This window comes from Protopterus annectens, chromosome 9.part0 (genome assembly GCF_019279795.1).
Source record: "Protopterus annectens isolate FY-2018-M chromosome 9.part0, PAN1.0, whole genome shotgun sequence".
NCBI classification, from domain to species: domain Eukaryota; kingdom Metazoa; phylum Chordata; order Ceratodontiformes; family Protopteridae; genus Protopterus; species Protopterus annectens.
Window position 1 is genome coordinate 1707311742 of NC_056743.1, and position 13651 is coordinate 1707325392.

Genomic DNA, 13651 nt, shown 5'->3' on the forward strand with positions numbered 1-13651 from the left:
ACCACCGGGATTCAACCAATGTGAAGAGTTCTGCGTGTAAGGCTCATCAGAGGCTGCATATTACAAAAGTCATTAAGTTTAGAATTAGGAGGAATGTCATAATATTTGACTTGCTTATTTTGGCATTTGTTAACTGGGTAGGTTGGCTGGTCTGTTGACACTTTTCAGCTTCAACCAAGATAATAAGGGCAGGGGTAAATGCAACATATTTACCCTAAATGACAACTATTTCTCAAGCCTTCAGGCCAGCACACTCCTTTCCTAACCTAAGTTTGCAAAACATTTTCCTACACCATGTATGTGACACACCCTCCAGTTAGACACTGCATAAAGGATCTGGACACACTTGTTGGTAATTCATGATCTTTTGACTGTGATGTCTGTGCAATAGTTTGGAAAGGAATCTGTTTATCCCATGTAATTTCCAATTGTAACCCTCTAGGTCCAAATCAGTCTTAGTTTCTTTTTGCTCATATCTCATCAGACCCATTTTTTAATAAAATGACCCTTTCAGTATATGTTTGTCTGAACATATCACTCAACTTGAGAGACCTCAGAGATTCCTTGTCATGAAAAATCTTAGTTAACAGGACAGAATGGCATCCCACGCTCTGTACTCACCATACCTATCAACCTCAAAGCACAAGAAATATTGACAGAGCCAAAAATAATGAGGGGCAAAGGCCCAAAATCAGGTACAGATTTCAAATATTCCTCTTACAATCTTGGAAAGTTGCTAGAATAGCATATTTTAAATTACCGTGCATTTTCTGAAGGATATTGAGGTATGAAACTCAGATGCATGCCATTGTTTGGTGACTTCAATCCTCAATAATTTGCAAGGAAAGCATAACTTTTATAATGAGCAGACCAAAAATATGAGGCAAAAATATGGACATTCTGTGAAAATCTAGACATTTGAGAGATATATTACTTGGTCTGTTATAAACTTCCAGTGGGGATTTGTGTCTAGATTTTTTTGAGCCATTATATATTCAACCCACTTCAACCTCCTATTCCTTTACAGAACAAATAGTTCCTTACATACCCATTTAAAGGGACTAAACCTTCACCTACAGATAAATAAGACGCATCATGATAGGTATGTATTCCCCACCTCTACAACAAACTTCCACTATATGTTAGCCCTTGCCACCTTCAAGGTACACCTAGATAATTAGATGGGCAGCTTCAAATTCTCCCCCATTCTATCTTGTGTTGCCCTCTTTGAGGCTAGAGGGAACTTTTGAATATGGGGTTTTGTTCTGTAAACCTGTTGCCTAGTAATTAGTTAAGAACCTACACCTGTATAACTGTATGGGCTACTTAATGTAGCCAGTCAAGCAGAATGTTGGGGGTGGGGGCCACTTTACCTAGAGAAAATCTAAGTAGATGGGGAGAACATACAAACTCCACACAGATAGTGACTGGAAATAAGGATTAACCCAAGACCCTTGAGCATAGAGACTGTGATCTTTCCACTGTGCCACTAAGCTACCCATATATTTATAAAGAGTTATGAAGTCTAAAAGTGCTAATGCCTGTAGCAGATCTGGATGCTACCCTGTGTTTTCCTGCCACAGGTATGACTGTTAAAACCTTGGATTAATGCCATCAGAAACTGTTTTGGCATCTGGAACCACCTGTGCTGACTACTGTTTTTGGCACCCAAATTCTTTCTTTTAAAGTGGACGACTAGTTGCTGAACTTGAGGGTGGGTTGGTCACATTCTGGTCAGGTACAGCTTGTTACATGGAGTTGTCATCTACATGAATGACAATATTTTTGCTGGCATGGCATCAACTCACATTCACTAATTGCAACATTTGCATGGTTTTCATTCATCATCGTGGACTCTTTTATGGTAAAAGAAATTTACTGTGATGAAGTATTCACTATTCCTGAAGCAGCCTGAAAAGACTGCCATCCATTCAGCTTGTGATAATTGATATAAGTGGTGGGAGTTGGGACCTTGTTTTTATATTAGAAATTCATCCTTCAAGAAGCATACCCTTTGCTAGTCTTACAGAGCATTTTAAATGATCTTTGCTCTTCCTCGTCATTGTTGTAAAACATTTTTATTAAAGCATCACATTGCACGTCAGAACATGAGTTTACATACGTTAATAGGATAACAAACATTAATGACAGTTGCCATTATTGTTGTTGTCGTGCAGTAAACATGTTTTCTTTTTATAAATTTTAATTCACTACAACATTGTATAAATTGATCAGTGATTACCAGTAGCACTAACCTTAGTAAGGCCTTACTATGCCCTGACAATTCAGATCACATATCCCAGCTGAAAATAATAAATGCCTTAGTTACTTTTGTTTGTTCCCCAACATTTCTGTCGGAGCCCTCTGCAGGGAGATTTTAAAGTCTGCCTACTTGATTCATTAATTAAAAAAAAAAAAAAAATCTTCCATGTTCCCAGTTTACTCAGTCTTCCTAGTAATCAAAAACAGAAGCACCAAAGGAACAGAATCACAACCAGTGATCCTCTTGCAATGCCAACACCAGCAATAACAATTGCATCCAGTTGCTGCAATTATATTCCAAATAAATTTCAAATTGAATCCAAGGTACAAGGAGATAAAGTTTAATAAGTCACAATAATTAAAATGTTCCTACACAGAAATTATCACTTTCATCATTGAGTAACATCTAGGACTTCATCAGAATCTTCTTTACATCCCCAGTATTTGTTTCCTACTTGAGAAAAAGTTTTGTGAAGTTTACTTGGGAGTATAAAAATACTTTTCCAAACATATCTGAGGAGCAAATCTTAAGTCTTCTGGGCTTTGTTGCATACTTGGGAGCCCTATAGATTTCTTCCGACTATTCCTTTGTAATTTTTCATTGTGACCTATTTTCCAATCACTTCTAACCACCTGTGATTGGTTCATATGGTTATCATGCAATATAAGTGCCTAAAGTAGGCGCAGTTCTACAGCTCACAATGATCCACACCAGCAAAGTTCCAAAAAGTGTATGATCCAAAAGGTAAAACACTTCATTTATTGTAAAAAAAAAAAAAAAAAAAAAAAAAACAGTAAAACAAAGACATCGGTTACCTCCAGATAGTTAAATCAAAAAGTGTTTCAACTAAGTATTAGTTTAAGGGTGTGCACACTTATGCAACCAGTGTATTGTACATTTTTTATATTTTTCCCCTAACAGATTTATTTTTCAATTGAATTGTACAGGTTATAAGTCACATTAAAGGTGGGAAAAGTTTTGAAATTATTTATTGTGGTCTCATTTTTAGATCACAAAAACCTGGCATTTTAACAGGGTTGTGTATACTTTTTGTAGCCACTGTAAATGCCTCTTGAGTTTATTTTTTCCCTCTAAGTTACAGTAAACCACCTTGTGTACTAATATTGTCACTTGAACTTCTTTTTGCTGAACATTTCAAGACACTTCCCCCAGTTTTCTAGCAGTACACTATCTTGTATATTTAGCTTCCTTACCAAGTATTTAAAAGATCATTGACAAAAATGCAAGTCAACTTCTATTGTCATCTTTCCTTTCTAATTTTGATAATTAAAACACTTTTAGCACAACTGGCATCCATTTGTCTCCATTCAGCATTTCTTTCTACATTAATAACACACAGTGGACTAACCGAAGGAAAAACACAACTAGTAAGTCCAAAATCCTTCAGAATGCAGGTACTAATAAAGAGGCTGTCCCTCCACAATGAACAAAACACCAAGATGTAATTCCATGTTCTTTATTCCCAAAAGACAGATTTAGCACTTTCGTCTCCAAAACAGGAAACTTCATCAGAATCTGATTCTGATGAAGTTTTCTGTTTCCTGTTTTGGAACTTACTAATTTTGAGAGCCTGGTCATCAGGGAGTTGAGAAACCAAGGGTACAGGAACAAATGGAATTTTAACAATCTTACCAGTCAAGAGACTAGTTTTTAATAAACTAACCCAAACAGTTCATTGTGGGTAATGAAACCTGACAAAGGAGAGGGGGAGTGTTGATGGAGAATTTGTTGTATGTGGCAAAAAATTATGGAGATACTGAATACAGATTCCAGCTATTCTATTGTTTCTAAAAATGAGCTTAATATAGCTTATAGAAAGATTGATTTGGTTATTGAAGACAACTTGATGCAGAGCTTAATTGACAAGAAATTATTCAACTTTTTTAGAGTTTACAAACCTTATGTTCCTGCAATTTTTAGTATTCCAAAAGTTCACAAGAACATCTTAAATCCACCACTTAGGCCTATTTTTACATCTTAGGGGTCTAAAACCCAACCCCTGGCCATATTTGTTGACACAAAATTGAAACCTTTTTACAATATGTACCTACATATTTTAGTTGATTCCTGGATTTTTTGAATAAAATGGGTCAACTTGATTTTAGTGCCAGTCTCTCTTTTTTGACAATAGACGTCAAGGATATATTTTCAGCCATACTGCACAGTATTGGCTTAGAGTGGTTTGAGCACATGTTGACAGAGTTTGGCTTTCTGTCTGACAACGATTTTAGGCTAGTCCTTGAGAACATGGAGCTGGTACTTAAGAACTTCCTGTACTTTCAGGGGGAATATTATCACCAGTTAGATGGGGTTGCTATGGGTTCTTCCTGTGCCCCCATTTTCACGAATATAATTATGTTATACTGGGAGAAACCATTTGTTTTTGAATCCACATTCAAGGACCACATACACAAATATTTTCATTTTTTGGACGATATTTTTATTGTTTGGGGAGGTCCCCATGACTTGATTCCCCTGTTTATGGAATTCCTCAATCAAACCACCGATTTCCTGACCTTCACTTATGTATTTGATTTTGATGAGGTACACTACCTGGACGTTTGTATTAAGAAGGACAACTTAAACCATAGATTTACATCACAGGTGTACCGGAAAAAATGGTTTTCCAACTCTTATGTACACTACGATAGTAATCATCCTTTTTTCCAAAAAAGAAACATTGTGAAGGGTCAATTGGTTAGGGTGGAACGGATGACATCAGAAAAGGAGGAATTAGTTAAGGAACTGGATTATGTTCAGACATTGTTCCTACAAAGGGGTTACCCAGAGGATCTTATTACATCTTTAAAAAAAGAGATCCTCAATGGGTGGAGGACTATTTATTTGCCCCTTCTTAGAAGTGGACTGGTTAGTGGCCTGAATAGACCAGGTGAGGACAACTTGAATGTAGGAACCCTTTTGCCACTAGATTCCCATATACCACATCTAGTCATCACTTTGAACTGGGACACGGGATGGGTAAAGAAGGCCAATAGCAGTATCTGGGACATGTTCAAAAGAATGCCTAATGGACTTGAGGTATTTAACAAGCGTTTCCAATACAGTTATAGAAGAGATTACAATCTCAAAGACATATTGGAGAAGAGAAAATCCTAATGGGGATTGTACCATGGTAGGGAAAAGAGGAACTCACAGATGTGGAAGATGTTCCCAATGTATTTTCTTGGGTAATGTAGACATGTTACACCTCCCCAGCTGGGTCTTGAACTTGAAGGCCTCAGGTTGTTACACTTGTTTTACAAAAGGATTGGTTTACCTTGCCTATTGTAATACATGCTGGGCCTTTTATGTGGGTAAAACTGAGAGAAACCTGAGGTCCAGGATATATGAACATATGCACGACATTAGCCGAAGAAAAGATACAAATGCCCTGTTTAGGCATGTTCTCCAATGTAGTGGAGCTCATTTAAAATTTTGGGTCCTTGAGTGTGTTAAACATGATGATAGGGGTGGTGACTGGGAAACCAGGCTCAAATTTAGGGAACTGATGTATTTACGTCTGGACGCCTGTGTTTTTTCAGGTGATCACATTTCTGTAGTACCAGCCCGTAAATTAAGAGCAGTTAAATTGAAGTAATCCCCACATTTTAAATACACTATACGTACATATTAACATTGTATAATTTTGGTTTTTAATCCCAAACTTTTCACAGTGTATTTATGTATTAAAACATTTATAAATGCTTTTTGTAAAAGGTTTTCTTATTTTACTGTCTTATTCGTATATTTGATTGACAAGACCTTGAACCAATGAATGCACTTTGCTGATTATTTAATTGTATAGGAAACAGATGCTTTTGGTTCTGATGAAGTTTCCAGTTTTGGAGACGAAAGCACTAAATCTATTTGTCTTTTGGGAATAAAGAACGTGGAATTATATCTTGGTATTTCATTCATGGTAGAGACAGACTTTATTGGTACCTGCATTCTGAAGGATTTTGGACTTACTATTTCTTTCTACATTTTTACTCAGGCTGTTGTATATTCCTTCATCACGGATAAAGACCGCCATATTCTATATGTTGTCACTATTGTTATAACTTTTCTAATAATTTCTTTTATCTGTCTTTAATCATTATGCATACCATTGATCAAATGTTCAGTTAATGAAGGGGAAAAAATGTAGAAGGGTTTGAAAATCAGCTGATTGCACATACCAACTTTTTAAGAGTGTATGTGAGATCATAGTAAAGTGGTTTGGGGAATTTTGCTCTTTCCCCACTGTAATGCAGTCTCGAAGTTGGTGTGTGTGTGTGTGTGTGTGTGTGTGTGTGTGTGTGTGTGTGTGTGTGTCTGTATAGGTTTACTATTGAAGTCTGGAAACTGCATGGTCGACCCAAGATCATAAATCCACGACAGCAAAATTACGGCCAGGTCGAAACCAAATACATTGACATCTTTAGCTTGAAGTATTCGACATAGCAGGACATAGTCAACAGAACACGTGTTTTACCCACACCCCTTGCAACTTATATATACCAGATCCGACATCGCACTACAGTGAGGAAATGGGCTAATTCCCCTGTTCCTCACTGAACCATGATCTCAGTCTACACTGCCAAACTCAGATACTCAAACTACACTACCCATTCACTGTAGTGTAGTTGCTGTATTTTGAGTCGGCATTCTGCCCATTTGAAAACTGCCTTTCGACCGCATGCCGGTCGACAGCAGTGACTTTGTGTATTTAATTGTAAACTTGTATCTACTTCTTATCGAGTTAACACTTCACCAAATGGTAGTTCACCGGGACCAGTAGTTCAAAAATTTAAATTTCCGAAATTATACTATACCAGAAGCTAAATCTCCAAAAATGAAAGCAACGTATTGTGTTATAGTTGTGCCTTTAAATAACCAGTTCTGAGGCACGATGGATGTGACAATAGTGTCAGCAATCTTCAACGTATGGTACATTATTTTCCCACTGATTGTAGCTTTCAAATGGAGATTGCAGTACAGTAAGGATAGGGAAATATATCCTTGCTGTTACTGTAGTGTGATATTGGAGTTGGTATATATAATTTTCAGGGGGTGTGGGAGGCACAGTTGAGCTTGCCTCCTGCAAAAACATTAGAGAGTGTATATTGTTCTGTTTTACAAATAGATGTTGTTTTGAAGTTTTGTAGTTTGGGGTAGTGACTTTTCGGAGTAATGGTGTTTTGGCATAGTGGTGTCATTGTTTTGTTATTCAGTGAAGTGTAAATTCGATCAAAGGAAGTAGACCCATATACATACATAAATGTGTGTGTGTGTGTGTGTGTGTGTGTGTGTGTGTGTGTGTGTGTGTATATATATATATATATATATATATATATATATGGGTCTAGGACTATTCACTGAAAGCACATTTCACTGAAAGTCAAACGACTGTGCACAAATCGCTGAGAGCTCAATTCACTGACAACACAGTTCACTGAAACACATTTCACTGAAAGTTATATATGGCCTTTTCCCCACTGTAGTGCGACCCTGAAGTTAGTATATATAGTAAGGGGGTGTGGGAGGGGCACCGTCCCCCACATTGGGGGTGTATAGTTTGGACATATATTATGTTCAGAAAATAGTAAGTTATTGGAATTGCAAGTATCCATGTATATAGTTCAAAATATTTAAAATAGGTGGGACGCTATGCCCCCCACACCCCCACTTACTATATATACTAACTCCAGGGTCGCACTACAGTGGGGAAAATGCCATATATAACTTTCAATGAAATGTGTTTCAGTGAATCGTGTTTTCATTGAATTGCGCTTTCAGTGAATTCTGCACAGTCAAATGTGTTTCAGTGAAATGAGCTTTCAGTGAATAGTCCTAGACCCATATATATATATATATATATATATATATATATATATATATATATACACACACACACATACACACACACACACACACACACACACACACACACACACACACACAGCTGACTGGCTTTTGTAAAATGCTGCCAAATGCCACCCCACGCACTGAGCCTGTGCTTCCAGTACTTGCTTCAATAATGTGTTCACTGTTGTTATTAATGCCACAGGCACTTGATTGTCTTGTTGCATTCTTCGTAACCACTGTTGTTTGAGCCAGATGATGAAGCTTCTTTGGCACCACAGCTATGGACCACTCAGCATTCTGAGTGCTCACTTTTTGGTAATTTCTTGTATACAACTACCAAGAAAATCTAATTTTCACTACTTGGGATACTTCTCAGTAGCTGAGCATTTCAGAAGGCACCTGAAGTCAGATATAACAGATGTTTGCGCATCGTATCAGTTGATCTATGAGAAGACCTTTTGCAGTGGGTGGTTATTACCCTTACACTTTCCCACAAGTCTAGATGATTCTGACATCCATCAAGTGCGGATAGTGCCCCCTTTGAGTCAAGGAGTCATAGTGTACATCTTTGCCTTTTTTGCGTTATTTCTTGTCTTAGAGGTTGGTCTGTCTGTCTGTCTCTGTCTCTCCCTGGGTATGGTCAGACATCAGACTGACTTGCACAAGATGTAGGCAAGCTTTCCTGTCTCGATGCGTGACATAATTACAGTATGTGCTGGCAGGATGCATCTGCATTCTCAGTTCAGTGTTGAGAAAGAGAGAAATAGGAAACCTAATGATAGATGGTTAAATCTCAACAGATACCCAGTGCTGAAAGTTCATTTGCAGACCACCTGACATAAGTGCATAGCTATTATTTTTTTAGTCTAGGTGCATCGTTTGTGTGCACTTTTAATATAAGTTCATCAGCAAACTAACTGATTTGTGTTAAGCTGTGTTATTTCTTTCATATTCATGGCTAAGGTGAAAATCCATTCATTGGTAGCAAATTTATTCAGTCTTTTTACTAGTAATAAGAAACTGTGAGTGTTTTTTCTTTATTGTGAAGTTGACTTAAAATGTAAAGCTGAACTGATCTATTGAGAATAATTTTCTTCCTAGAACCTATAAATCTTCGAGATGAAGATGTGGCAGTACCTGTAGATCCTACTGTGTTCCTGAAGCGGTATTTGAAGAAGATTCGGGACCTTGGGGAAGTGAGTTGTTCATTCTTCATGTGTATTATGGTGTACATAGCCATTGTAGCTGGTATGTTTTCAGACACATTCTACTAGTCCTTTTCCCAATATTTGTCTCTGATATTTTCCTGGAATTACTAAGCCAGCTCCACTGTCCCAGTGATGAACTCCAGCTGTGACCTAAGTGACCCAAGTTCAGCTAATGCCTTGGGTGCCAGTTGGAGCTTATGGTTGTGGAAGAGAAAAACGATGAAACTTAAGTAATGATTTTCCCCAGGGGGTGCACTGAGGAGTGTAGCTGGACACACATACTTGTAGAATCCTCCTGTGTAGAACAGGGATCACAGAAAGAGAGAGACTATCTACAGGTAAGTAGGGCCATGATTACATTGCAAGTGGAGGCATGAATATCAGTCATAAGGCCCATTGGACAACATCCGTTGGACACTGAGACCAAGTGCAGGGGAATGACAAGGCTAAAGAATGATCCCTCCAGTGGCTGCTTAACTAAGTTCCCATAGACAGCTCTCACTGACTGTGCGGTCGGGAATCAGTTGATGGTTTAACACTGTCATCATCAAGCAATGGGTGGAAAAATAAAGATAATTGGACTGGAGAGTTACACCTAATGTGACCTTCTTGTTGGATGGGTAGTTGAAATCCAAGGTTTAAAGTAAAGTTCACATTTATACAGTTTATTTGGAAAATGAGGTATCATGTGGGTCTGGAATGGTTCCTAGGGTGAGTGGGGCAGGAGGAAAGGAGACACTAACAAAATATATAAAAGCAGATCATTAAGAGGACATTTGTCCATAAGGTGTTGCTGTCTGTGGCTTAAGATGCTACATCACTATGCATTTCTGAAGGCATTGTCCAATGATTTAGCACGATTTCTTAATTCTTTGCAAAAGCAGTACATTAGAAAGACCCATCTGTGTAAGCAGGTATCTCATAAAATCTGTTAAACTTCTCTTAATGTACCTGCTCGTTCTGTGGTCAGGCTCACCATTGCTAGATGAAACCAGTCCATGTACATTTGAATTAACTGCCTAACATCATAGCATTACTGTAACTTCAGCCAGCTAAACTAACTTTATACCAGTAGTCATGTGTCAGAGTAAATTTCTCCCTAGCTGTGGCATAGATACGCATTTCCTTTACTTTAATACTAATGACATACTATCACCTAACCTTTTTTCTCCACAGTATCCTCAGAAGACTTGGTTACAGCTGATTTCCAGCACATTTCTCACTTTTAACCATAGTTACTGTCCTCCTTGTAGGAAACATAATACCAATGTATTATGTATCCCATTTACAGTATCCTTACCACAGATCTTAATACTCTTCATCATCTTACTCTTATACCATAAAATATAAAGTAAAACAGGATAACTGCTCATACCAGTTACGGATCGTGTACCTATTAACTACAGCAGGTGATATCCACAAAAAAAAAATCACATTCATGTGAAGTTGTTCAATTTCGCCATTTGTTCTTACACATGGGTACGGAGCCGATGTCTTGAGTATTTTGAGGCACAGTCCCTATCCCATGATGCTGTCTGACTAACCCCAGATCTAGTTTGCCGCTGCAATGGATCGCAAGTTCTCCAGAGTGCTCGGGCCAGTATAGTTCTTTTTTCTGATTTTGAGCAAATTGTACTGCTATATTTCGTAGAGTTTATATTCTAATTGATAGAATATTGTTTTTTTAGGGCTGTGTCCCTCTTGTTGTGTGGATTAGTTGTGTTTGTGTTGTTGGAGCGGTTGCTCTTGGGCCTTGCCCTCTTTTTCATTTAGGCACTTCTGTGCTTCCCTCATATAGTTGAACAGGGCTCTGTCAACTTGATTTCCCTATCCATTATACTTAGTTTTAGATAGTGTGTTTTTTGCTATAAATAATTAGATAACTGTTTCCCCGTTATTTAGTTTTGTGCTTTTTTTCTATATTTAGAACTACTTATAGTACCATTTTTGTGTCGTATTATCAGGGATCTGATAATTGTGTGTTTGATATGTCTGACCAAAAAGAGAGAGAGAAGTCAGGATGTAATGTGATCCTATCTCGCCTACATTCTCTACATATGGGTTCGGAGCCGATCCTCGGCTTCGACTCGGCAGCTATACAATAGAACGCAGTCTCTTATTGGCTGAGTTACCTCGTATCCCAGGATGCACCACTACTGCTTCCCCAGATCTCGTTTGCCGCTTCTGAAGCATAGATGTGGTCTCGGACTTGGCTGAGCTAAGTGCCACTTAGTCAGATTATTTCTGTCTAGTTTTGTGCTAAAACTTACCCAAAAGCTATTTTAACAGCTACTTGTTGTTGTGTGACTGCATATTTGAACTTTTTTGTGGTAAAATTTGTATTTTTTTGTGGTAAGTGTTCCCGTTTAAGTTAGAGGGGCCTTGCCCTATCCTAGGCGTTTTAGTTAGAGTCTAGGCTGTCGTTTGTGTAGTTTTTTTTGAAGTTTAGTGTATTTGAATTAGATAGCCATGTCGAAGGAACATAGACCATCAGGTTTTAAAAAATGTTCCAAATGTAATTATAAAATGTCCATTACGGACGACCATTCTTTGTGTGTCTATTGTCTGGGCCCGAAGCACCTCCAGGAATCCTGTAGCGTTTGCCACGCTTTTTCCTCTCGTGTCCTCCAAGAGAGGAAAAATAAGTTGATTTTGAAAGGGCTTATTACCCCTTCCTTTGATGAAGCCCTATCTTCTTCTTCTTCCCCTTTGAGGAAGAAAAAATCTTCGGCTCCGACCAGCCCGTCGGATCCGGCAGCTAAAAAGTCACGGCAGGCTTCTCCGTTGGCTCCACGGACTTCGGAGCCGAGGGCAGAATGGTCTGCCTCGATGTCTCCAGCCTCGACTCCTCTGGCTTCGGAGTCGAGAGCTCGGGCATCGAGAGGCGAGTCATCTCCATCGGCTCCACTGCCTTCGGAGCCGATGAGGGTTGCCCGCTCAGACTCTTCCCCTTCAGTGCCGAAGTCCCCATCGGCTCCGAGGGAAATTGCAGTGGTAGTGGAATCTCCCTTGGCGCCGATACTTCTCGAACCCATACGGAGCCGGTCCCCCTGTCTTTCGGAGCCGACGGAGAAGTCGACTCGGACCCGGTCGGTCTCTTCTCAGTCGTCGAGGATGTCTGATTCGGATGTAGACAGGGTGCTTCAAAGGCTTTTTCAGTCTCCGGTCTTTGCAAAATTGATCTCGGCTCCAGCCCAGTCGGCTCCGGAGCCTATTTCCCATCCTGCTATCTTGGTTCCTCCTCCAACAGCTTCGGTGCCATTGGAGTCGGTGTTGGTGGAGCTGGTGGAGGTTGTCGGGTCGGTTCCGACCCTAACTCCAACCCCGCCCTTCGGGTCAGGTTTGGTACGCGGACCTCCTCTGTCGTCCCCGGGGGGACGCTTCGGGACCGATCCTTTCGGTTCTGAGCCTCCCTCTCGATGCGTCGGCTGCGGGAGTTCTGACTGCTTTTGTGGCCTTGGGGGTTGAACCATCCCAGGACTCTGGGGGTCCCGCCTTCAAGGCCATGAGGAGTGCCTTGGCCAAATCCTCTCTGGCCACTTCTACCATCTCACCACCACCTTCCCTTGGCACGGAGACTGGCTCCTTTGCAATCCCCCTGTCTCACGACAGTGGAGCCCTTGGGCCTGAGGTTACCCCCATTGGGGGTTCCCTTCTTCCTGGAGGTCCCTCCGAAACGCTTTCGGAGGAACCTCCGAGGAAGAAACAGTGCAAGAGGAAGCACGTCGACTCCCCTGATGAGTCTCTCACCTCGGATACCGACCTCGATGATGCAGAAGGGTCCCCCAAGTCGTCCTCGGATGATGTATCCTTTGCGGACATCTTGGAGGTCCTTAAGCAATGAGGTGACTGGCAGTCCAAACCCCCTTCTGCTGAGGAGTCTGTTTTCCTCAAGGCCTTCGGGGCTCAGCCCTCCGCCTCCTGGGTGTCTCCGCCTTTCGATGAGCTTCTGGATTTGATCTCTCGAAGGGCGTGGGAACACCCGGATTCTGTTGAACCGGTGCCAGCTCGCCCCAATAAATTCCTTTCGGCTCCCCCTAATAAGGACTTTCTTTCGAAAGGTGTGGCTGTAGATGCCTTGGTGGTGGCATCTGCCACCCAGCAAGATGTGGCAGAGGCTTCAACGTCCGTCCATCCTCCTAATAAGGAGTCTAGGAGCATGGATCGGTACGGGAAGCGTACCCTTGCTTCAGCGACCTTTACATTAAGGTCTCTGAACTACTTGACGCATTTCACGAGACTGCAGAGGGATCTGGTCAAGGAGCTTTCGGATACCCTCTCCGGTAACTTACCTGAGCAGTTGGCCCAGACG

General features: G+C 40.3%; 1 protein-coding gene across 2 annotated transcripts in view; it reads left to right on the top strand.

Moving 5' to 3' along the window:
• The window catches only part of TYK2 (tyrosine kinase 2), a 2798586-nt gene that overhangs the window by 2317826 nt on the left and 467109 nt on the right, over positions 1 to 13651 (top strand). For both annotated transcript variants that reach the window (XM_044084572.1, XM_044084573.1), the window contains one exon: positions 9233 to 9327. In XM_044084572.1, the coding sequence (XP_043940507.1) occupies positions 9233 to 9327 (95 nt within the window). The remainder of the gene's footprint in view (positions 1 to 9232; positions 9328 to 13651) is intronic.